The 26,349-nt window shown below is 40.9% G+C and overlaps 3 protein-coding genes and 1 long non-coding RNA gene across 4 annotated transcripts; 2 read left to right on the top strand and 2 right to left on the bottom strand.

Annotated features, from left to right (window-relative positions):
- Positions 1-3,203: 3,203 nt before the first annotated feature.
- LOC131877304 (uncharacterized) lies at positions 3,204-4,105 on the top strand. The gene is made up of 4 exons (XM_059222913.1): positions 3,204-3,364; positions 3,459-3,710; positions 3,771-3,897; positions 3,969-4,105. Exons 1-4 carry the CDS (start codon positions 3,274-3,276, stop codon positions 4,078-4,080), a joined length of 582 nt encoding a protein of 193 aa, XP_059078896.1. The 5' UTR covers positions 3,204-3,273; the 3' UTR covers positions 4,081-4,105.
- Positions 4,106-4,175: 70 nt separating this feature from the next.
- LOC131877306 (uncharacterized) lies at positions 4,176-4,972 on the bottom strand. The gene is made up of 2 exons (XR_009372868.1): positions 4,828-4,972; positions 4,176-4,765 (listed from the first exon to the last, which is right to left on the bottom strand). It is a non-coding gene; the product is annotated as an uncharacterized LOC131877306 (long non-coding RNA).
- Positions 4,973-8,761: 3,789 nt separating this feature from the next.
- LOC131877303 (isocitrate dehydrogenase [NADP] cytoplasmic-like) lies at positions 8,762-11,469 on the top strand. Its single transcript, XM_059222912.1, has 3 exons — positions 8,762-9,102; positions 9,649-10,161; positions 10,758-11,469. Exons 1-3 carry the CDS (start codon positions 8,944-8,946, stop codon positions 11,310-11,312), a joined length of 1,227 nt encoding a protein of 408 aa, XP_059078895.1. The 5' UTR covers positions 8,762-8,943; the 3' UTR covers positions 11,313-11,469.
- An 8,474-nt stretch (positions 11,470-19,943) lies between these two features.
- On the bottom strand, positions 19,944-26,149 carry LOC131877757 (uncharacterized). Its single transcript, XM_059223527.1, has 12 exons — positions 26,008-26,149; positions 25,684-25,824; positions 24,562-24,635; positions 24,411-24,483; positions 24,318-24,333; positions 24,165-24,211; positions 21,857-21,961; positions 21,628-21,787; positions 21,142-21,263; positions 20,915-20,994; positions 20,293-20,467; positions 19,944-20,135 (listed from the first exon to the last, which is right to left on the bottom strand). The coding sequence occupies exons 1-12, from the start codon at positions 26,102-26,104 to the stop codon at positions 20,017-20,019; spliced, it is 1,209 nt and encodes a 402-aa protein (XP_059079510.1). The 5' UTR covers positions 26,105-26,149; the 3' UTR covers positions 19,944-20,016.
- Between the last annotated feature and the right edge of the window lie 200 nt (positions 26,150-26,349).

Genomic DNA, 26,349 nt, shown 5'->3' with positions numbered 1-26,349 from the left:
AACCCTAAGGCCAAGTTAACCATTGATCGATGTACTTGTATCTAAAAGTAAACTTGTATTGAGTTCACTCTTGAAATACTTAATTAAGCAAACATTCTACTATTTGCGTTTTGAAGTTGTATCGTTCAAATAGAAAAACCCTCAGAATAAGAATTGTGTTTCGTAGTGCGTAATGATTAGCAACGCATATCTTTTTTGAATAAAATGTCAATCTTTCTCCTGCGCCTATCCGTTTATTTCGTCAGACAAAGTCCCCTAGCAACCCTAGTTTAGTGCTAAAGAGCTCGCTCTCCGCTAAGCTAAAATACACAGTGGGAATTCTTAGCGGGTTGATAAATCATCCGTGAAACGACCTTGAAATTCTTACTTTCATTCTATATTATGATTATAAGACCTCGAAAAATAAATGTTGCCGACAAGCGGAAATAGTTTCTTTTAAAATTGAAAGAAATGCGGAAAAAAATGTGGCATATCAGGTCTGGTAGCGGTGCGAGCTAGTTCATGGAGTACGGCAGTATTAGAGTGGAAGGCTCTCTGAAACCTCACTAGAAGACGTCTCAGTTTTGCGTTACCCCCTTATCGAGTGGTTGAACATGAAAGAGGACCTTTAAGCTGATGTCAAACTCAACCTTCTGAGAAAAATGGTCACGAAACCTCCATTTTGATTCGTTCTTGGGCGGTCACTTGTCACATCTCATTTCCTAATACAATAGCTTAATCAAATCGACGGAGATTCTTGCGACAGTCGTCTTCCATCTTGACTGGAATCTTAGGTTAATACTTATTGTCAACCATTAGTAATCAGACTCGAATCTTGTAGTTTATGTAAATAATTGAGCAAGCTGAACCGTTATGTCATTATGTTGCAAAAGGTTTCGCGGGTGAAGTCGACTATCTTGAAATGCTGAATTTGTTTCTTACACCTTTCCACATGAATACAAGCAGATGAGCACTTGCAGGCAGAAATCGATTCCAGAAAATTTGAATTAAATGGTGAGAACGATAAAATACCCGACTAGAATGAGATATCACACTAATTATGACTAGAATTGTTTATTGTGTGAACTACTCAAACATCGAATTGATGATAACAGAAGGGGTTTAATAATGGACTAATAATTTAGAACCATGCTAGAAAAAAAGTTTTTTAAACGCACTCACTGTTCAAGAATGTTTCAAGCATAAGTGTTCCATATACAAGCAGAACGCATAAAAAGAATGGTAACGTGCACGAGATTTGTCATTTCATTCCAAAAAAGGCCCATTTTCTAATTTGCGCGTCTTCATCAAATCTGATCCTTCACGAGCGAAGAAAAGTGATTGCAAAGATTGGTGATCCCAAAGAAGTGATATTGTTAACAGTCTTAAGCACACCTTCAACATAAGAGGGAAGTCCAAGAAAGTACGTCTCACTTTTAATGTTTGAAGAAAGTGAAGATATTCTGCCCGGATAAGAATTGTGCCACTTAGGGATTCTTCTTTGCACTTTGTCTATACGGCCAATATCCCCTGTTAGGAGGGTTCCATACTTCGAGCTTAGTCTACATGAAAAAAGTGAAGAGGAGAATCAAATCACAGCCAGTACATAAACAGTTGGGTAGAGACAAGCGATGAAAATCTTGATTAGTACAGAAGATTGGGTGGGTCAGATTGAACAGATCCTGTTTCAGCTCCCGCCATTGATGACATTTGGACCGGAGCCGGAAAAACGTGCGTGACCGCCAATATTCCGAAGGGATGTCAGGCCAAGGACAGTAGGGTGTTAGTACGTCCTTGACCGAGAAGGACAACTTGTGTCCGGACATCACCTCCGGAAAGGTCAGGTTCCCAACACTGGGACACTAACCTGGTCAGCCCGATGTTTGGCTGTAAAAATACTTCCATGCATTTTTGGCATATTGGGGAACGCACAGAAATCGTTTGAGGAATTTGGTGAAGGTGGCATCGGCGGATTTGAGGGCGGATTGAGCGGAAGGCAGTAGAGGAAAATTGGGTTGATGTAGGTCCGGAAGAGTTGAAGAACTATTAGAGAGGGAAGATTCTTGATTGGAAGTCGATTGGAAATGTTTTCGATCCTAGCCCTAGCCTTGACTATTGATGATTTGAGATGGTTGGTGGAGGAAAGTTGGGTTGAAGGTGCTTGAGGAGAGATCCACAAAGATTGGACAATTTTATAGAGGAGAGTAACTACCGAGGTGGTAGAGCGGCTGGTCTGGAAATCAAATTGGAATTTGGGAAGGAGATCCCTATCCTCGGCCAATCCGGAAAAGCGGACGGCTAAAAGGGTGGGTGAACATCATCTTTAAGAAGAGTTGGCCACTCTGAATAAAATTTGCCCGAGTCTACTGATTGTAAGAGACTCCCGTGGATGCGATTCATCCATCCTTCCAGAATTCTTGAACGTTGAGTGTAATGGCAGAACAGCTTCAATCCATAGATTCCATTGTGGATTATTCTTTGGAGTTTTGATCATGATGGCCCAAAACCACTAAACAGTAAGGACTACCTGGCTTTGGCGACATTGTTCATTGAAATTTTGGAGGAATGAATGCTACATGTGTTCAATAGTCCTAGTAGCGCTGGAAGAGTGACCGCCCAAGAGATTTGTTTACCTTTGCTTTTGAAGATGACGTTATCAGTCAGCTGTAGCTTAAAGGTGCCTATTCGTTGAGCACTCTCTTAGCGGGAATAGCCTGCTGATCAGGAGGTAACGCATAGCTCTACCAAACCTCGCTAGAAGACGTTCGATCTTTGACCGAGCTTTTCACTCCACTACTGACGTACCACATGCCTAGATGCAACGATTCTAAATTCAATCAACAAGTGAAGGTGGATGTCAGAGTGAGCGAGAAGAAGTAGCTGGTGAAGTGTCTACGGGTTCTAGACCTAAACCATTGACGTCATTAGCTTCCTGAAACCTTCACGCAGCGATTGATAATAGTGATCCCACCCCGTGCCGGCCCCTAAAAAGCTACTTCAAGAGAAACAGGCGGAGAATGCGGATTTCGTCAATTTTAATGGTGTGATTTGAAATGGGTAAGTGCTGAATGGCCTTGCTGAACCGGTTGGGAAACCGGTTTTACCCATTGGTTATGGCTATGCAAAATAAAATTTCTAAAAACATCGATTCCAAGTCTACGTGTGTTACATATTTGTCAAAGTCTCTCTATCGTGATCTTCTTATCTTATCGTCAGTGAAGTGTAAATCGTCGCCCACACCCTTGTGGGATATTCAGTTCAATGAAGGACTTACACTTTGAGACGAGCTAAAACATGCTCACATCTATTGCCTATTGGTATTTACCAGTGGTATTACTTACAACAACAAGCGCGTTAACTGTGCAAACAACACCAAAAAAGCTGAGTAAGTTGGAGGATCTAAAGCTAGTCCGAAGCAGGGCCCAAAACGTGATGGGTGCGGTAATCCGTGTCATGATTCATGAACTTCATCCACTTAGAAAATGGTTGCAACTCAATCCGGGAAAACTGGCCCGCATCTCGGAAACTGATTCCACGGGAGAACCAAGATGCCTTTGGTGATGCCCCGTTTTTTCGGCTAACCACATCATCTGACATAAGCGTAGTGGAGCCCGACTCAAATCACATCCTTCATCTTGTTCCCACGGGACCCTCTAAGAATATTAGTCACTTCATGATTTGGACCGAAACTCACGACGACAATTGTGATTCAGCCTTAAGTGGTCTTTCAGGTATTTGGTCATTATTGAGAAAGCTAACAATTTGTTAACAAAAAAGGTGGTTTCTCATAGAAATCTGTAGCCGTCCAATGGAGAAATGCAATAATATCTTAGTGAATCAATCCTCAGAAGATGGAAGATTAATGGGTGATATTTCATTTGAATGGCAAGCAGGCTCGTGTGGGTACCATGATATCAAGTAAGTAGGAGGTTCTGAAGTAAAAATCGTACAGAAATGATGCTAATGTCGCAGTTTTTAAATCTTAAAAGAGTCCAAGTTATTGATGCCGACCAAAGTATTTACTCGCCGGAGAATGATCCTTTCGAAACTCTTAAAATTTCTTGCTACGTGGATGTTGATGGTGGAACGTCTCTCATATGAAATACACTATTATCATTATTATTGATCTATGGTAAGCCCTATGATACTTTTGCATCAAGTTACGTATTAATTCATGGGTATAGGAGAAAAAATGGTAATAGGAACTAAAAATTTATTAAGAAGGACAGCTTTACAGGGGTACAGTTCGGATAAATTCATCTGATCATTGCACTTTTGAATTTCCCTATGGATTGGAGGGAAGGAGTTGCCGATGGTAAGGAGTTCCACAAGGAAGCTGCTTGCTGAACAAAAAATGAGTCATTTTTTCAGTAATAAAGGTCTCCTTTCTAAAAAAAAACCTTCGATTTTCTCAGAGCCGGAGGGTTCCCCCGCCCACAATGTTCTTCTCCACTGGGACGTCGCCAATTGAACGAAATAAGCCGTCCAACCTTTCGCTTCCCCAATGAATGTTTTTCCAGACTTCCAGCAAGGTCGTACTGTTGGCGGCCATTTGGTTTATTGACAAAAACCTGAACGTTGGTGGAGCTCTTGATTGGACACTCTGTCTGCTTGGTTAACCCCGATATATTCGCGCAATACCTCAATGGAGCGCTTCTGGATTTGATCTTGTGTTTCAGAAGTATGTGTTTGGTTTTCAGAAAGGTCGGATGTTGTGAAAAATAAGGGCAGGCAATACCTCACACGAGAGATAATCAGGGATTCAATGGCAAACTAGAGCCTGTTCCTATTGATTTACGAAAGAAGGATGTAGAGTAGGCCTACCCCTCATTTTTATCCTTGGCTTACCGTGCGGATTTGCGTGTTCCAATTTAGACCCCATGAAGGTGAACACCAAGAATCTTGTAATCCCAGCTGTTCGTCAACTATACTCACATTAATGGTAATGGATAAGGGCGCTAGTGCTCGCTCCTACTTACGAAATAACATTAGGGCGGCTTTACTCTAGGATGGAAAACCAAGATTGAATCCGGTTTAAGGATTGAAGTGGGGCAAGTGCTGGGCAAGTTCGGCAAAAAACTTGAATCCACCAGAGGACTCCAGTCTTTCGCTGTTCTCAAGTCGAACAAAAAAGACTCATACACCAAAAACTTGCCCCAGCACTAGTCCTACTTCAATCCTCAAACCGGATTCAATCTCGGTTTTCCATCCTAGTGTAAAGCCGCCCTTAGTTTGGGTTTGGAGGCATTTGCTTTCAACCCACTACTAGCCATGAACATGAGCTTGCAATGAAAAAGCCAACAACTCTTCTGGGATCTCTGTGAATAATTTTTTGGAGGGGGTTATTTATTCACGGGCTTTTCTAACCCCTATTGGGAATGTAATCCCCAGAACTATTCAAATGAAAGGATACAATTCGTGTGCTTATTACCTTTCAATCTTTATGATATTTGGTCTACCAACGAATTTGAGTTTGCACACTCAGCTAGTCCTTGAATGTAGGGTTGATCTGGAAATCTGGAATGCTATCAAAAAACTGGTCCAAGTCTGACTTGAAAGATGCAACCGGATCAACAAGGGCTACGTATTCCCTACGAATATTAGAGGGAAGCATTTTAAACAATGAAGGAGCCCGAGAAAGAAGAGAAGTGGACTTCATTCTTCGAACTAGCCTGGATTCTCAAGGGCTTGAAGGTGCTCTCAATACGCACATTAAGCTTCTACGGTCACTAGAATTGACCCTAAATCCTTGGTTGGGACAAAGTTTATGACTGCTTTTGAAGACGGTCAGTATCAGATACCTTTCATACCTTCTCTGAACGCTGTACAGTCCCAACTTGCTTAGTCTCTCCCATCGTGATGCTATCTCTGGACTAAAACGTGTGATATATGCAACCACACATTAGAAAAGCTCTACCCACCTTCAGCTGAATATGCTCATCGAACTTTCCATTATTTTGGAGGACTACAGTATAAAGTGTGGTGTATGGGAAGTATGGTGAAGGAGGAAAGGGGAGCAATGGCTAAAGTGATTGAAATAAGACAAATTGGGCAAAAAGTCTCCCTCTGAAAATCTTAAGCTGAAAGTGATGAAACGTGGCCCAGATTGATAATAAGTGATAAAATTGCTTATTGTCAAGCCCTGAGTGCTCCTTATCGGTGTAAAAGGGAAGTAGGAGCACTGTAGCATGAAATCTTGGAGGTCGCTCATAGTTTTGATGTTTAAAAGTCTTTTGTTAAGGTATAAATTAGAGTGCCAGCTCATTCATTCATGAAAAAATGGCTTTTGTAGCATTAAATCTTAATAAACTGTTTTTGTTTTTCTCATTAACATGCTTAGGAAATACTTTAGGAAATTCTGCATTGGGAAATGCAGAATAAAATGGTTTTGGACTTATTTTTCCTATTTTAGAATGATCCATTTCTAAAATGGACTTTTTGAAACTTCATAAATGTTTTATGGAATGTTGTGCTTTGCATCTTTTTTTTAGTAACTATTTGTGTTTTGAAAAGTTAACACCCCCAAAGTCCTTCCGCAGTTTTTGCTGACATCATCAGACAGCTGTTGCTCAAGATTTTTGAGCTTTTTCTAAAACATTCCACTTTATAAATACATATGATCAGTCCCTGCTTGTTGGAAGCAGATCTCATCCATGTTGCTTGTTACTTCAGTTATTGAATTTTGAACTAAAGTAAATAACCTGGCCCTTAAATTTTATGGGCCAGACATGACTTGGTATAGTTCCAAAAAACTACAAATCATTATAGAACATGAATGCATGAATGTCTTAATTCTCCAGCACAGAATATGGCTTGTTCTACCTGCATATTGGTAGCAGTGGATACATTGCACTTTTTGAAACGCAATTTTCTGTTGCGGTATGTAAAAAGTAAACCGGAGAGTTCTGGGCCGACGGATCTTGTGAGCGCGTTCATAAACAACTGACGTTATTCCATGGAGTAAAATCAAAGACAACATGCCAAGCCAAACCGCAGTGTGCATGCATTGAATTTTAAGATTTATTCCATTTGACATGCTTGTCTAGGCAAATAGCATTGAGGTATTGAGCCAATTTGATAGTGCGTTCACCGACTAACCCCAAACATTGAGCTTTGTAACACAGCTCACCTGTCTTAGCTCTCCCTCCCCGAAATCAGCGATGGGAAGAATCGAGATCGATCGAATTTCTGCCACTTTCTGCCACAAGTGGCACAAAATGGCAGAAAGTAGCAGAAAATGGCAGAACGTGGCAAAAATGGCATAAATTGTTGGAAGGTGGTCAAAAATGGCCGCTGGTGTTTAGAATGGACGATCTTGATTCCAAAAGAAATATTGGTATTTATACTGTTTGATGGTTGATTGAATTGATAACAGTATCCAAAGACCACTTGCAGTATCCAAGGCCTAGCCACAACAATTACAGATTTATTTTAAAGCCATCAAAATGGTTATTGAATACAATGACACTTTTTTAAATGCAATTGTCGTCATTTTGACTTCAAAAAGTATAGGTCCAATGGCATCCCTGACTCCAGTCGATTGCAGTGGCAAAATTCAAACTCGATCACGCTCCAATGACGTTTAGGGGTTGTATATCACATTCGATGCAAAATACCCATCCCAACGTGTCCAAACTACATACAGATAGGTTTAAAAATAAATGGAAGTGATCGTAAATACTAGAAAAAGATGATCTGGATTGATACAATGAATTATATTTTCTGCCATGTTTGACCACTTTTTGCCACTTATTTTGGACCAATTTCTGGCATTTTCTGCCACCAATTTCTGCCAGGTAGTAGAAAATGGCTTTCAATAATTTCTCATCCCTGGACGAAATGCCCAAAATCAGGGTGCTGGACCACATTTTTTCTTGAATTTCCTTCACTTGACATGCCTTATTTGCTTCAACTGTAAAGATTGATTGGCAAAGGTGCAACCCAAAAAAATTCATGTAGTTTCATCGAAACGTATATTTTGAATTTTACATGTTGGGTTAATCTCAATCTCATACAAGCAAAGGTGTCACAAGGTTGGAGTAGGCATGCCATCTAATTAATCCAGCCATTTATAGGTACTCAGATTCAGATCTAGAGCCAGTTTGGGGTAACTAAACAAAGAAAGGTTGAGTTGTGGAAGTTTGCAAAGGTTCTGTTCATTTTTGTCATATGTATTATTCGTATTAATGTCACTCACTTTAACCACGCCTCCCCTTTCCTCCTTTCACCATACAACCTGCAGCCCGAACCAATATTTGAGACCAATTCACAGTCCCTGAAATGGAATCCGGAAGTCTTCTTCTCTTCAGTAAAAGATTTGGGATGGCAACTAGTAATCAGTCATTCACTACCAGAAACGAAGAGGTTTCGATTCTCTTATCCTAAACATTCCGTTCTACGTTAACAGAATCATGTTTCCCGATCTTTTGAGACTTGCAACTCATATCGGCTCATACAAACTATAAGACTCTCTAGTACAAACCTACTCCTCCGTACACATACTTTTCTCCTAGATTGGGTGGACTTTGAGTCTTCAATCAGCTGGCCTCCAAAACCTGTCTGTCTCTCCATGGTCTCTCATAAGTGGGACTGCCATTCGTGTACACAAGAACCTCACCCCGGCCTGCCCGCCAAACACCCCAGGCATGCATTGGAGGCTGGCTTGATGTGCCTGCCAGGCCAAGAGCAATCGTCGGCCATCGGCATGGATAGCCCGGCATTTGCCTACTACGCTCTCCGCATGCTGTCCGCACGCTCTCTATGTTCGAATCTCTCCGTTGTACTTGGCCTCCTTGTGAACATCTGCCTTTTCCTCCGGTGATCCGATCGAAGCCAGACGTGTGGACGTGTGTCTCTTCTCTCTTTCTTGCCGTTGTCGACTCGCCCATCCACCGTAATCATTCCAATCCCTCCGTGATATTTTGGCTCATATCGGCTCCGAATTGACCCGAAGAAGTAGACAAGATGACCATCAAAACCGGCCCCTTGGTGGAGATGCTCGGCGACGAGATGACCCGCATCATCTGGGATCTGATCAAGGAGAAGCTCTTGAGCCCGCATCTGGACATGGAATTGCACACCTTCGACTTGGGCGTCGAATATCGGGACCAAACCGATGATCAGGTCAGACCCACTTTTTCTTACCTGGGGATGGATGGATGTCAGGGCACAAGATAGCAGCATGACCAGCCATTGGCCTGAAATGTGCCATTTCATCAATGCAATGACAGAGGCTCATAGCAGAATAGCATGTTACTGCATCACTTGTGTCTGCTCATGAGTTCGGTAGACTGGTGTTCATCCATTGTCCACTGTCCATTGGTCCGCACTTGAAAGGATATTCGAAGAGCATGTCCGACCTACATCCCATGAGGGTCATTGGAGAAATAGATGTTGACTACGGGTGGTTTCGTAAATCACATGACACGTGGGTGGCGAGTTGTCTTGCGGCATATCCCGAAGAAGATGTACCCCTTTGAAACTCATTGATGAGACACATTTATACAAAAACACGTTTATGTTTCTGTGAGCCCAGAGATTTAATTCAGCCCTGACATTTGTCTCCATCTTTTGGAGCACAAATTCCCATGGCTGTCGACTCAATGGGAATAGAATGACTCAAGAAGCTTGAGACACCACACTTACGAAGTGCTTTTGTATCACCTTCAGGTGACCGTGGATGCGGCCGAGGCGGTCAAGAAGTACAATGTGGGCATCAAATGCGCCACCATCACGCCCGACGAGAATCGGGTGGAGGAGTTCAAGTTGAAGCAGATGTGGCGTTCGCCCAATGGCACCATCCGAAATATTCTGGGCGGTACCGTGTTCCGCGAAGCCATCATTTGCCAAAACATCCCCCGATTGGTCACACCCTGGACCAAGCCCATCGTGGTGGGTCGGCACGCCCATGCGGATCAGTACAAGTGCACGGATTTCTTGGTTCCGGGCAAAGGCAAACTCACCATGACCTTCACTCCTGAGTCGGGCGAGCCCGTCACTTATACCGTGAACGAGTTCAAAGGCGCTGGGGTGGCTTTGGGCATGTACAACACGGACGAGAGCATCAAGGACTTTGCTCACTGTTGCTTCAATTATGCCTTGGACCGGGGCTACCCGTTGTATTTGTCCACAAAGAACACCATTTTGAAGAAATACGATGGACGCTTTAAGGATATCTTTCAGGTAACATTCCAGCTCGAGAAATATCAGAACATCTTGAAAGGGGACAGGATTAGGTTTACATTACGTTAGGGGAATTCTTATGCCAATCTACTGATAATTTGGCCAAATTTTAGCTCAGCTTTACCCTTAACTTGTGGTGGATTACATGCCAAGATGAAAATAAGATCTTAAGCGAGATTGGCCATGATCTATTGGAATTTGAAAAGGGTCAAGATTTGAGTTAAGCGATTCAAGAAAATCCATTGCGTTCTTCTTCTCGTAAAGAAGCATTTGGTGCATGCGAGTAGTTTTTTTTTTTTATTTGGATCAAGAGTTATGTCACTGCATTACTCATATAGAACCAAGAATGTATGGGCTAGCCCTCTTCTGGCATGAATTTAGTAGAAGAGAATGTATTTCATGCATTATGTAGTGAGGTTTTAATATAAACTGTTTGATTGGGCTGAAATTTTAAATGCGGAAATATACCAAGAGCCCAACTTCCGCGAATTATGACAAATTTTATTGAGCTGTAACCTCTCTGTCCACTGTTAGCCAGGTTCTCGAGGTATCTTGTGGATGATTAGTTTGTCATTCTTTCTTTTTTCTTTAATCAGGCCATCTATGACTCTGACTACAAGTCTAAATACGAGGCCAAGAAGATCTGGTATGAGCATCGTCTCATCGACGACATGGTGGCTCAGGCTATGAAATCCGAGGGTGGATTTGTGTGGGCTTGCAAGAACTACGACGGCGATGTCCAGTCCGATTCCGTGGCCCAAGGATATGGATCACTCGGTATGATGACCTCCGTGCTCGTGTGTCCGGATGGCAAGACCGTCGAGGCCGAGGCCGCCCATGGGACCGTGACTCGTCATTATCGCTATCACCAAGCTGGCAAAGAGACCAGTACCAATCCTATTGCCTCGATCTTTGCTTGGTCTCGGGGATTGGCTCACCGAGCGAAATTGGACGGCAATGATGCCCTGGGGACGTTTGCCCAGAAATTGGAGGATGTGTGCATTCAAACCATCGAAGCCGGATTCATGACCAAAGACTTGGCGATTTGTGTGAAGGGAGGCATGGACAAGATCACCCGTGCCGACTACTTGAACACTTTTGAGTTCATGGACAAATTGGCCGAGAACCTGACCAAGGCCATGAGCAAGTAAGCAGGGAGATCAACCATCCGAGTACGACATTCCTAGGGATCAGAACTCGAAAACTTATGAAACGGAAATTGTGATTGGCACTAAAATCTTGACATTTTGGGAATTTTATGGGAATTTTTTACCCGTTTTTAAATGAAATACATCTATTTTCACTTAACATTGCCGTGTTTTTTAATCGTAAATGATGTTCGTGAATGCGTGAAACAATCAATGGTCAAATTGTGCTATAACGCTTATCGTAATAGGTTCATTAGAACAAGAAGCGTATTTACGCATGCAGCTGCTTCACGGCTGTCAAAATCCTCGTCTACGACAGGTTTATCGAAAGTCTCCAAATTAACCAACAACGGAGATTCAGCCAATTACCTATCATTAACCAAGGTTGCGTGTCAATAAACTTCCGTAGAGTTGTGTCAGCAACAGCTGCATATCCGTATCTTTGACGAACCCATCAAAAATTCTTACTTCTACATATTAGCGTTCAGATATTTAGCTCTATACAGTCCTTTTCACATGGTCCTTCGACAAAAGAGCCCATTTCAGTGAAGTGATTCTCAGTGGATTGTCCCGCTCTAAGTCTAGACTTAGTTTCTGAACCTCTTGGGTCAGACACGCTCCTCGGGGAGAATTTTCTTCCCCGGGGACAGTTGGGTCGTAGATCTGTGAAAGAGCATTCTTTTGTCATTGCTGAGTAGAAAATCCATAGACCTTTGTGTCGTAGGAACTCATGCGACCAGATTGATAGCCCGGAGTAGAAAATCCGCAGACCTCTGTGTCGTAGGAACTTGTGTGTATCGATCATGCGCGAGTAGAAAAATCCGTAGACCTTTGTGAAGGTCTTTCTTTCTGATCTTTCTTAAAGTTGATCGAAAAACAACCAAATGTAGAATTGTGATCAATCATGGACGACGTTACACTGGACATCTTTGACGCCGCCAAATGTACCCCAATAGTATAACGGAAATTTTAGAAACCATTGAACTCAACCTCTCGACCAGAAATTGAAAAAAAATAATGGTCACGCTCTCCAAGCCAAGCAAATTCCCTCGCCATAGGCACTGGAAATTATAGGGAGGAATATGGCTAGTTTTAAACTGTAGCTCGAGGAATTCCTGTCTACCAGTTTTTTTTCCTATTGTTCAAGTTTTTCAGTTGTCCAAGTTATGTTGAGGTAAACGGGTGATACAAGATGGACGAACCATGAATTCTGACTTGTTCGAAAAAAAATTACAAGTGACAAGAATTCGTGTAAAGTTCTAAAATATTTTTGATGTGAGTGGTTGCCAGAAACATCCAAGCACTCCTTGAAAGTGAATCAGATGTGTTTTATTAACTACAGAGCGAAAAATGGGCCAAGTACTACACAATCCGGGAATTCCAATGTCAATCATCTTGAATTATAAACAACAATTTACATGAAAATTGGACTATATTGACTGGAAATGATCAGCAGTAACCTCTTAAACAGGATGGAGGGTGAAAACCGATCCAAGGTAAGGCCTAACTCATCGTATTAGCCCCGTTTCTTAATGAGATCAAAGCCTACCGGGGTATACGGCGACAATTTGATAGACCTCCAGTTAAATTGAGACCTCCATGGATCAATGCATCTCAAAGTGACCCCAGGACAACCATGACATTAAACAAAAACTCATGCTCGGTCCGAACTATTTACCACATATCGCGCAGATCATTCTCAAGAGTGGTTCTTGGAAATATTGACTCACTATTGATGTTGCCAAAATGCTCTTCTCAATCAGACTGAAAAATGATTCCGACAAAGATATGGTGCGATACCTATGGTGCAATTTCGGTGAGAATGTACCCACTATGTGCCGATTCAAGGTTTTGCCCTTTGGTGTTGTTTGTGCCCCATTTATAGCAATGTGGTGTCTTCGAGAAACGGCCAAGAAATGGCAATCGACATTTCCGAAGGCTTCTGAGATCATAATGAGCATGCTATACATGGATGACATCTTTGCCGGAGCGGATATGTTGGAAGATGCAATTTTGCTCCTCCGTGACATCCTTTTTATCATGGAGCAAGGTGGTTTTAAAGGTCACAAAAAATCTGCTAACCACATTGATTTGCAAAGCAGTGTACCGCACTCACAAATTGATAGATCCGAAGTTGTGAGTATTCTAGGATCTATTCTCTTTGATCTAGACAATAAGTTTGAAAGCTTCAATCCTAACTCCCAAGTCATCTCTAGACGAATTGTGCTATCATTAGCCTCCCAAGTATTTGACACACAAGGCTTCGTATCTCCTTTTATAATGCTGTATAAACAACTGTTACCACTTCTTTGGAAATCATATTGGCAAGACATGCCACATTCAAACCAAGGATATCGATTTCTTTACCGATTCCTTGCTAAACCTCCAAAGGTTTCAAAAAGGACCGGAACATCTTCGTCCTTGGGAGCCCAGAGGATTCAAACGCATGAAAGAAAACTTGCAAGAGTTAGAGTTACGATTCTGCCCAGGCATTGAGATTTGCCTAGTAGAGGTTGTGATCTGATCGAACTCAAAAACCGCCTTGACTTTTGAACTCATTGACCTTTGTGGCCCAAGCAACCTCCAAGTTCTTGGCCGAAACAACCCGTACCTCCAACAGATCCTCAGAAAGCCTATCGCGACAAAAAATCTAAAAGATCTAGAACTGTTTAACGACGTTGACACTCAAAATTATCTTGCTCAAAAGCAAGCCGATGAAATTTTCTCGGTTATGATGATCAGGGGTGAAAAATTAAAGAAAATGACAGAAGAAAAGCTCATTTCACATCCAGTTCTTCAACACTACGATCATCTTTTGAATGACTTGGAGATTGGACGACGATTCTTCGCATTCTTGTCAAAATCAAGAGATTAGCCCACAAATATGTTCTCTATAAACGAACAGGAATGCTTTTGGAACATCACGTCATGATTAAACCGATAACTGCCAACGAATTCCACATGGCCGAACTTCAACTTCTTCGCCGTACTCAAGAAATCGCACTACACGCCGAAATCTTAGTTCTGAAGAAAGGCAAGATTATGAAAGAAAATCTTCTTCCAAAGAAATCTACCTTAAAACATCTTGATGTATTTTGGGACGAAAAAACAAAATAAATTCGCCTAAACTCAAGATTACATCTCCCAGAATCTTTACCAGAGACGAAGAGATATCCTTTCATTCCTCCCAAAGAAAAATTCTGCTAATTGAAAACAATGTTCATTCACCATTTTCGATGTCATGCAAGCCAAAAACAAACCTTTAACATCCTCATCAACACATATTATGTTTGCGGAGGCTATAAATATGTTAAAGAACTTGTTCGATAATGCAAAACCCCAAGATGTCGTTACATCGAATTTGTTTCACCTCGTATGTCTACCCTGCCAACTTTCAGACTAGATTGCCCGGCAAATTTTATCCATGTGAGGGGTCGATTATGCTGGACCGCTTCACATCTTTCATTACTGCAAACTCGGTTTTCAGAGAATTGATAAAGGTATCCTGAAAAAAGACTGATGAAAGCATGGCGTTAACTGAAGACAAGATCAATAGACTTTTTAAAACATGTGAACATAATCAAGCCCCACAAAAGGTTTAGATTGCTCTCTTTACATGTCGTCATTCTCGAGCCATTCACTGCGAAATCGCAGATAAATGCTCCACCAATGAATTCATTCACGCCTTCATACGCTTCGTCAGCCTCCGAGGTCGGCCTCAAATGTTTTATTCGGACAATGCTCGGACGCCAATATTGATTTGGAAAGAGTCCAGAAGCAAAACTTTGGAGGTGATAGTCCAATCACTTGGCGATTCAGTACACCCCAAGCTACATGGACAAACGTAGTGACTGAACAAATGGTTGGGCTTTTGAAAAAGCAATTACGTCCAGCAACTTCAAAGTGAGAAACTGTCCCTGCGCTCATTACAAAAAGTTCTCCTGCATCTACAAAGAGTCATCAATGATCGACCACTAGCAGCAATAAGATCAGATCCAGATTTGAGACCGGTCACCCCAAATATGCTTCTTCATGGACGACAATTAACAGAGCTCGTAACACCTGAAACTGGGAAATTACAATTCATTGACTTTACTGATGCCTTCATTCAACGAAAAAGGATTCTGAAGTCTTTCTGGCCGAATTGGGTTAAAGATTATTTAGAACAACTCACTGTTGGCAAGAAATGGAACAATCCAAATGACATCAAGCTTAAACCTGGAGATGTCGTTTTACTCAAACCAGAAACCTGACAAAAGAAATCTTGGAACCTAGCCCGAATCGTTGAATGTATCAAAGGCACTTCCGGTGTCACTTCTCCCGTCTCAGTCAAAACTTCTAAAGGATCAATCTTAAGGCGAACTGTTCGTCAAACATGTCTTCTAGAACCTGGCCATGACCCTGGAACAAAAACGACGACAGCTCTTGAGGAGTTACAATCTGATGGAAATCCGGCAAGGGCAACGGAACACTTTCAATTGGGACCAACTTCGGCGGCTGCCGTAACACAGTCGTTGATACCAAAGGTTAGAGGATCCCCCGTGTCAGATTAGCCTCCTGAACATTCTCTTGAGGAAGTCCGAGAAGACGTTCGAAATGGTGCTCAAACCATCGGCATCAGCCTGATCTTGTCGCCATCCGCGCATAGCAATAAGAAAAGAAAACGAAAGAGACACCATCACGGTTATAACAAAGACCTCAATGAAGGAAAGAAAAGTAAAACTGTGTAAAACGATGGTTTATAATGAAGAGCTGCAATGAGCCCGTACGAGTTGCTCTATTTCCAGTATTTGAGAAACTAACACTGTCGGATTTTTGATTATATTTTTGCTGGACACGTAACAGTTTCGAGAAGGGGCTCTAGTTTCGAGGACAAGAACGATAGTACGCAGCAACTTTGAAACAATATAAATCAATGAGAAAGATAATTGCATTAAAGTATTCAAACCAATTTCAAAGGGACAAACTTAAGCGTTAACCTTTCGAAATAATGACAGAACAATAGATATCAAAATGTTGCAAATAAAAAGAGGCATTCCAACAAAGCGACTCGGCTTACTCAAAAGACTTCTCTTAAAACGAAAATTCAGGGGTCTGCCAAAATCCTCGTCTACCACATGTTTATCTAAAGTCTCCAAATTAACCAACAAAGGATATTCAGCCAATTACCTAACATTAACCAAGGTTGCGTGTAAATAAACTTCCGTAGAGTTGTGTCAGCATCAGCTGCATATCCGTATCTCTCACGAACCCATCAACCATTGTGTACGTGTTTTATTTCTCTCCACAAAAATCCTTACTTCTACATATCATCGTTCAGATATTTAACTTTGTACAGTCCTTTTTACAACGAGATATAAACGATGGGCTCACAGGTATTTGACTTCCTTGGCTTGTTAAAGTTTCCAAAACTACAATTGCATTCCTGTTTTGGAGCTCGCTGAGGACAGGTGCATTTTAGTTTGCTGCTGTTCTTCTCTCCCAAGAATGTGTGACTTTCTCGGTTGCTCCTTGGTTGCTGTGCACGTGTGGTGTTTGTGTGTGGGTGAATGAATGGGAATTGCCATTCATTCACTCAATTAGGTTTGGTTTTTCTCGCCTCTTTGGTAAGACGTAATTACTTTTAAAACCTAATAGGTGTATTGCTCATTTATGTTTAGCTTTAGCAGTTTCTCTGACTTTTAGCGTAGTATTTCTAGTTCCAAATCGTTATGTGTAGTTCTTTAGTTTGATTGTATTTGTCCTTGACAATTAGAATTTCAAGTTCATTAGTGCATTGATTTCATTTTGTCTTAGATCAGTTTGTTGAGTTTATTTCTGTGCTTTTGTGTTGTTTTCCTAGTTTACATATGTTCTTGATTCCTTGCTTTTCTCTGTCCCTTACTTTTTGTTAACTATCTACATTTTAGATTCGTATGTTTAGTTTGATGTGAAGTAGTTCATCCCTCTTTTGCTCTGATGTCCTGTATCTCAGGACAAGATTGCATAGCCTTTTAGTTCTTTTCTTTTTCTTGGTCTCTTGATTCTGCTGCTCATAGATAGTTCCTCCTGCATTCATGATGGAATCTGTTTTTGGAAAAGTCAGCAAAGAGGCTAGACAATGTTTTGACTTGGTCTTAGCAGGGAAGGATCCTTCCGTAGTCAATAAGCCCTTTATTATAGAGGCTTTAGTTGCTTGGGTCAATGAAACCAGGGTGCTGCTTGAAGAACAGGCTCACCTAGTTGTTGACAAGTCGACTGATTTGACCAATGTAGAGGTTGAAGTAGTAGCTCTTCTTGAAAAAGAGCAGGATACGACAGTTGTAGAGAAAACAGTCTGTCCTGTTTATCAAAAGCAGCCTTGTCCTGATGAAGGAAAAGGCTGTAAGTTTGACCACCATAAATGGTGTCAAAAACTTATCAAGTTCGGCCTTGAGAAGTACAATGGGAAGAAGGGATGTTCGAAGGTAGATTGTCCTTTTTTCACCCATACATGTGCCGTCAATCCATGAGACTTAAGACGTGCTTTAATGTATGGTGTACTTCAGTTCACGTTGAAGGGACGCAAAGAAAGGCGAGAAATAGGATAGCTCAGTTTCGCAGTTTTAGAGCTGACCCTATTCCTAAACCTAATCCCACCCCACCCCCATTCCTTAACCCATTAAGCTTCCACCCTCCCTCTCCTCCTACCCCCCAACCTCTCTCCCAATTCCCTCCTCTTCCTTCAAATACACAATCCACCCCTATTACTATAAACACTCTCCTCCATAATATTCCTTGCCCCACCCCAATTCCCAAAGTACGTTCCTATTCTAATGCAGCTGCCCAACCCATTTCCCAAACCCAGCCATTCCCGTTAGCTCATGCTTTGCCTCCAGTAGAACGTAGCTTGTGACTTCATTACCTTAGCGAAAACAAGATAGGCTTTTTGTCGGACTCGAGACTGGACTTGACGAGTCGGGTAAAAAGTCAAAAAAAAATCAAAGGACTCGCTCTATCATTAGTGAGTGATCAATGTTTGGTTTCGAATCAATGGCCAATCACAAGGAAACTTTTGGATCACCCTTGCCTCAAAACTTTCGGCTTGTCATGGCAATAGTTTTGAAAAATCTCATGAATTAATCACACAGCTCTTAGTCATTGTCCATTGCCTAGAAGCCAAACATGGTTCTAATTTCCTCTGGTCATCCGGCCTTCATTACGAGTATCACCTTCTGGACTTTGGTTTCGTCTAGTCAAGCCATAAACATTTGGAATATTTCCCAAGAGACCATGTGTGCACTACACTGTCACGTAAAACTAGATTGCTGGGCCTACCATTTCAAGGATCTGGAGCAACCCCTTCAGGAGGACAAACCCTCTATTCAATACGGTCATTGTATTCATGTGTCTAGACAAGAGCTGGTTTTAGGCGATCAGATCCCACAAATTCCGGATGGTTACTCATTCAAGTACGTCGTTCAAACCAATTCATCCAACCATACTCAAGATCTGACCCACAAGATCCAAGATGAGGAGCACATTGCAAACACCGGGTTCAACCAATCCATAACTGTGGGAAGAACCAAGGTCTTTCTGATGGAAATCATCGCCAATCACACTTATCTTGAGGCCATGAAGACATGCTTGAGCTTTGGCGGAATTTTACCCATGGAAAGTTCCGACGAGTTCATGGAACAAATGTCCAATGTGTCTGGAAATGCCACCGCCCCTCGATTTATATCTTTGGCTCAAGAAGTAATCTATGGGGAAGGCACCAAGCGTTTAGTTTGGACTTTAGGACTCGTTAAATGGGAAGAGGGCCAAAATATCTCCAGATGTTCCAGATGTGGAATCTGGGATTTTAACGCTGGATCAATTCAATGGGTCAAGCTCAATCCTGTCACGAAGCTATACGAGAAAGTAGATCCTACAGATATGGTCTCCAAATACTATTGTCAATATGTTGAGGGGAATTTGGCCACCCTGAAGAGCACCGTGGCCAGTTCATTGCGACGGGGGGCCTATGGTCCTGAAAAGGTGGTTGATGGGGATATTTTTGGATTGGGCAGTTTCTGGGAATCCACGTATGGTACTCCTAATGGCGAATGGATTGTTGTGGATCTAGGATCTCGATATACCATCACCAATGTCTTATTTTTAGCTGAAAGCACCCTTCACCCCAATTATAATCGTAAAATGACAGTTTGGGTGGATGGGATCCCACCAATCAAAGGTACACGGCTCAAAACCCAAGGAAGAGCTTATTGTGGCGCTTATCCACATACAATGATAAAAAATCAATTGAGTGGAATCAATTGTGAGAATCCGATAAGAGGGCAATGGGTTATTTTACATTTTACGTATTACTGGTATTCGAATCTCAACGAACTAGTTGTTATTGGTTTCAGAGAAGAGTTGATGTCAAATAAAGTGCCCTTTTCAAAGTGAAAAGCAAACAATGGTGTTTTCTTCTTTTTCTACATCTTTTTACTTAGGGCCTGTGACATTGACATGGGTCGTTATGGTCTTTATCCCATAATGTCTTGAGTTTGCGTGTAAGAATTATGAAATGGAAAGGCGTCGGTTTGAATATCCTTCATTCATGACAAAATTACGTGTAGCAAAATTACGTTCAGCAAGATTTACTCTATTTTTATAGGCGGTCAATGCGAATGTGTTGGCAGAAAGTTTATTTGCGTTTACTTTAGTTTCAAGTATGGATACATCAACTAAGTAATTAATGCATTCAACAAGCTACAAGAGTGTAATCCACAGAGAACCCCTTCCTCATTTGGAGTGCTGTTTTTGATTGATCAGTGGCTCTCAAAGTCCTCACACCAAGGGTCAAAGGGAAGCTCAAGTCAGCTAAAACGATCAAACAAATTACATTTAGAATTATACCATTTATATCGCTGGCCTTGACCAAAGTTAGTGGTGCTGCTGACCTAAAGGTCAAGCAAATTAAAATACCGAGGAACTTTTTTTTCGTTTTTATGTCCTTTTTTCTTAGATTTGGACTTACATTGAACAGATCCAGGCATGCTATCATCCTCGAAGGCACTGAGGATTTGTCCACATCTCAAATCACCGAAAGACACCGACATTAATGTTGAGGTTTTCGTCGCTTTATCATAAGCCACTGAGGTCTTCCTGACATCATTTGGAATGATGATATGGTTATTCCCCATGCATTTGGCCTGGAAAATAGAGGACATTCAAAACCAGGAAACGATTTAGATGTTAGAAATTCAGCTCTTTTTCTAGCTGATTAGTTTCTCAATTAAAATCTGCCCATCTACTTTAGATTCCTACATGTGATTTCATAAATATTTCCTAATCCATTAATTTCAAGGGGAGTCAGCTTCCAATGGCATGGACCTAAGGTTTCGTAATTGAGCTCAGTCTCATTTCGTCCATGGTCATGTTAGTCTCCGAAATCCAAGTTTGGATTAGATCTAAGAATTCCATCAACGGAGGGACCCGACAAAAGTAATTGCTCAACCTGACCCTTCTTCTCTTGTAATATAATGAAGAACTCTATCACCATCCTTTTCCTTCTTGCATTTGCAACACAAGAAGACATGACGATGAGGCGCAATTAAGACGCAGAGATTGTCGTCAAAGCTCAACAATTATTTCCTTACCATGGCTTTTATAACATTGGCATCGCCAGAGAGACTGAATGACGTCGGGTTTGACTGCATCACCCGGTATGAACAAAATCCTACAAAGACGCTGGGAACCATAAGTTATTGTGCCCTGATACTTACGAATGTTTTGCTCAGGTTCATTTTTCGGTGCATGCACTCAATTGTTGCAACGAATGAAAGTATGAAACCTCCATGGTGTGAAACATGCCGTTGAGTATTACCTGGATGACGACGAATGCAATTATCATACATTTGGGTTTCAAGAAGTTGTCCACCTGCGAAGTTATAAGATTGAATGGTGCCGGAGAATTCCGTAAAATACTGCGTGCATCCAGGCGGGGCTCTAGAAGGCAAATGGATTAGAATAAAATGAACAAAGTTTATATCGACCTTAGAATCGTTTGGGATTCTTTTGCGACAATTTTTCTCACATTGTATTCATAAAATTGGACAGAGCAAATATGGTTTGGTTTGAAACAAGAAAGAGGTGAATTATTTGATGAGTGCCTTACATCGAATTCAAATGATAATATCGAGATATTCACTCTACCTGACTTTTGTATGGTGTTATTAAGAAGAAACTAATCGCAAATGTAATCAGTATTATTTTTTGTTAAAGACTTAGGAATGTGGTTTTCTTCTTTTTGCTATCGACATCTTAAAAAATACGTCGCCATTGTCTGGTTATGACGGCGAAAGCAAAATACCTTATTAAAAGGCCTGGCGTTAAATAAGTGACTTGGATATTGAACCGTCGATCAAGCATGGGCATTGTAACTCCAGGCGTCGTCATTGTGGTGCCTGTGGTGCCTTTCGCAATCGTCATTGTGCCGGCAATAAGTCCAGTGCTTCCGGTTTCGAAATACACTAAAATGAGAGAATAACATGGACAATAGTGTCTTGTCTATTGGATTTTCATCAGATGTTTTGCCTCACTATGTTGTCCAGTCAATGTTCCACAGATTGTGGGTGGAAAGGCGTTAGCACTCGCTGAAAATGGGCTCGTTACGGTTATGGAATCGGCCGTTCCTCCGCAAGCACCTAAAATACTCATATGTAAAGCAGTCAAGCTTACTCAAGATTTCTAACAGACCAATTATATGAACGAGGATTATCAACGGGGATTATTTGAGGTGACTTGAATAGAGAAGAGGGAAGGAAAGTTCATTATTTTTCGCTATTCGTATTTTGGATTGGTGGGTTGCTTTATTTGTTCATGTGTTCAAATCTGCAAGGTGTGACTATTTGATATGTTTTCGACTATTTCAACATCAGTTAACTCGATTAGTGTAGGAACCCATTAAGCGTCTTGAATCATGGTTCCTCTGTGTGTTCTTGCGTGTTCTTCTCTCCCTTTCATCAAAGCACTCTCTCTACATTTCATAAATCAAGCGCTCAGCCAATTGCACAACCCGGTGAGATCCAAAGAAAATGCGACTCAGACTGCCCAAAAGAAATGGGGAAGAGCCGCTGTGGATTGCTAAATAAACTATACGTGATATGCCATGAAAATGATTTCTTTTCCGGACATAATGTCACCTGGGTCACTAATTGTGTATAGGATTTTGATAGAATTAGCCAAAAGCAACACAAACGTATTATAATTCAAAGAAGAGAAATCGGCCCAATCGGCCCTGTATTTGGTAAGGGCTGACTCACAAAGCGCCCTCTGAAGTACAGAACGCAAACCATATTCCGTGCAGGGTAAGAGGACTGATTTTTACTCGAGTTTGGAGAAATTGGCCTAAGTCGAGTCTTTAAGAATGGGGTCGAACAACATTTCATTTTTCATTAGCTGTCTTAAGAAAGAAGTCCGTCATGAATTGACAAAATAAAATGCTAGTCCTTGGCACGTATTGCATTACCCTCAATTAGTTTTGTTTGTTCTAGTTACTGGCATAAGTGTCCGAAATATTCCATCTCAGCTTATCAATCCACATAAGATCATACAGAAAATGGTCATCCATCGTGGCTGATTTCGTTGATGAATTATTTGATGTTATATTCTACCAAATACCAAAATAGCTCACAGAGTAACCAACCAACGATTCACTGACCATGCATCGATTATACTTGATTCGGATTTGCCCTCGTCTAATGAAAATTTGTTATCTTTCTCAATCAAATATTTCCAAATGTTGGCGCCAGATAAAACAGATAGATAATTGTTCCTAAGCTTGCATAAAGACTGTGAAGAGAACAAAGTTGTAATGTTGCTTGCCTAAACCTGATGGGCTCGAGTAAGATCTATAATTGGGTCCCTTCAATTTGAGAGTAAAATGAAATTTTATGACCCAGCAATTGCTAAAGTTAGTTAGATTTTGTTTCAGAGCTGAAAAAGATGAACAATTAGTCACACATTTTCTTAATTGTTAATAAGTGTGATAATGGATCGTTTATTACTGATAACACGTTTTCACCCAAGGACTATCGCGAATAATCATCACACACGGCAAAAAGTTAGAGCAATTTCCAACTGCCAATTTTAATGTCATGTGATAGACATATGTGACAGCAAAATGCCCCCTACTGCCTGTCAACACATTTCAAAAAATGTGCTGCAAATTGGATTCTGCGGTATTTCACATAGCTAATAGATGAGTGGGGAAACAACTCTTGTGGTCAAGCATTAAGAGTTCTCAGTTTTGTGTTCCACTCTGTTAATGTTTAAATCCTTTCCTGTGGATGAAACTGATGACAACTAATAAACTTTTCAGTCCTAAACTTTTTAGCACCCGCAAGCTAAAACTTTTCCATTCACCATTGGCTTTGTTTTAACAGTATGGTCTAACTTCAATCATGAACATCTATAATCTGGACTGGGACGCCCAAATTGAAAATCAACCACCCTGATCTAAGTCAATACATTCCTTGTATTCTTCCTCAAACGAGGGTGGCATAAGGTCACTAAAATTTTTGTTGTAAAACAACTGGATCAAAAGTTATACCCTCTCAAAGTGCAGAACAAAGAAGGCCACAGCATGAATGAGCTAGCATTTCTTATGGTAATAGGTTACCATTTGCATTCTATCAGACTTTGGGAGGGCATATTTTTTGATCCACTGGTTTGATTGGGCTAAAATTTTAAATTACTGTACCATAGTGACCCGGGGCCAGTCCTATTTGGAAAATGACACACTCCTACGCTGAATTTCAATTCTTTAAAGCCCATCCAGGCTCCAAGGGTTCATGTTCTAATTAAATGCACAAATCGTATTTGCACTCAAATTAAAGTTTTTCTTACCTGGCAATGGACCCATCGCATTGGTCACCACATCAATGAAATCTAAGCTAAAAGGCAAAAATGTTTGATTGAAAACATAACTGAACATGGCAAAACTCATCACTTCATTGTAATGGACAAGAGTATTAGGGGAAGTAAAACAAAATGTTTTACCGTATTTGGACAACGTCTAAAATAAAAAAACAAAGGGAAGATTAAAGACCTTATCTATGGATTTACAACTAGTTTCTTTGGTCATCATCTTACTATTCACGATTCGATTGAGGGTATAAGTGCAAGACATAATCCCTGATGTATCAGATTGAGGATAACCTGGATTCTGTGAAACAAAGGAAAAAACATTGTCCACATTGTCCACCACATGCTTTAGAAATAAGTCGTTTCATATGCACTGTACCCTCACAAACGTTGTATTTTGTGTTACTGTTCCTCCACAAGAAGTGAGCATGAAGACACAACAAACTCCGAACCCTATCAAAGAAAATAACATTGTTCATGAATGACAGAACACAAGTATTATACGTCGAAGTTGTATTTGGCCAATACCCATCATCAAATAAACCATTCAAAGCTACATATAACTTTTGAATAAAAATAACTTTGCCAATCAGATTTAGAAAATTTGTCTATCAGCATGAGACAAATTTTGGACTATCCTATCATCCCTGTGAGGAAATTAAATTGGGATGTGAGCATTACTATCATCAGCAATAATAGTCTTCAGGTATCATGATTCATCTATGCGTTAAGAGCTCGTTGATATTTTTAGACTAGCCCACAATTTACCTTGTAAAGTGAAGTGGAAAACAAAATTGAATTTATTGTCCTAAAATGGAGGCAAGTTGCTGCGACAAATTGCACTATGCATTGATGAAACTTTTCATTTAATTTAAGTTGCTGGCTTGTTCGAGTAAATTGTGTTCTGATATCAAGCAGCGAACAGAACAGTATCAGTTTGAAATACAGCTCATCCGATAATTGAAGATTTAATTAGATTTTAGTGGGGATTAGGCGCATTGCTTCATTTCATTTTGCTTATATGTCCGTCCCTTCACAGGCCAAAACATCAAGAGTTGGTCAAATTTGATCACAAAACGCCCTGGCCTTACCATAAGTGTTTCTTTTTGTCTTTTTTTGCGTACTTTTTAACACCTGCTTAGAGTGGAATCCCAAGCACGGAAAAAGTACATTTCTTATCTAACTTACTTTCATATGATATTTGATCCGAATCGCCCTTGAATAAATGGTCGATCAGTAATTTTGATCAAAGGCTGGTCCAAGTCTGACTTCAATGATGTCTACATATTCCATCAGAATTTTGAGGGCAACATATCATGTGTAAAATAAAAGGGCCTGAGTAACAATCTTGAAGCATTAGTTAGTTGCACTAAAATCTGGACTCTAAACGTACTGTTATTGCAAACAATTGTTCCGGAGAATACAAATTTTGGAGAACAAGCTTGTAATAAGAAGCTTGGCGAAAGCAAATGCTCTGCGATTCTAATATGTGTTCCATTACCTGAAGCGCAGTTGCCATCAACCAAACCGCTACGAGCTTGGCAATCGCTGGCACTGAAGCACGTTCCCGAAACAGAATTACTGGACGCTATTTGACAGGGTTGGTTGTCGAATTGGATCACGTTGAAAAGGCCGAATTGCTCTGAAATGATAACACATCCCATTAGCAACATACTTGACAGCTGACAAACTAAATGCTTCTAAAGAAATATCTCTGGTGAAGAATCAGTTGGATAAAAAGTAGCATACTGACCGAGATACCTTTTTTTCAACAATGAATCTAAACATCTTGATGCCCAAATCATCGAAAAACGGACAAACTTACTTTTGAGTCTGGAACTCTTGTCCTTGATGTCCAAGTCCAATGCATTTGCTCCTAAGATAGATAGCGCTAATAGACAGATCTTCAATTTTTCCCCCATGTCTCCTTATGCTTGTATCAGATCCGTGAGATAGATTCCCTTCAACTGAATATTGCCAACTGAATCCGTTTCCTTCTCAGAAAGACCTTTCTTTTACATTCAGCTAAGCACTATTCAAAATCCACGTTTTTTACTACCTGGTAGCATAGAGCAAACCTGAATTGCGACATTGAAGTTTCTTCACGGTGTGTCTCCAATAAAGCAATGTTTGGGCTCCATGCTAGAAGGCAATAGTAGTGAATTGC

The sequence above is a fragment of the Tigriopus californicus genome, chromosome 3, assembly GCF_007210705.1.
Source record: "Tigriopus californicus strain San Diego chromosome 3, Tcal_SD_v2.1, whole genome shotgun sequence".
In the NCBI taxonomy this organism is placed as follows: Eukaryota; Metazoa; Arthropoda; class Copepoda; order Harpacticoida; family Harpacticidae; genus Tigriopus; species Tigriopus californicus.
This window is presented reverse-complemented; position numbering and strand designations above follow the sequence as displayed.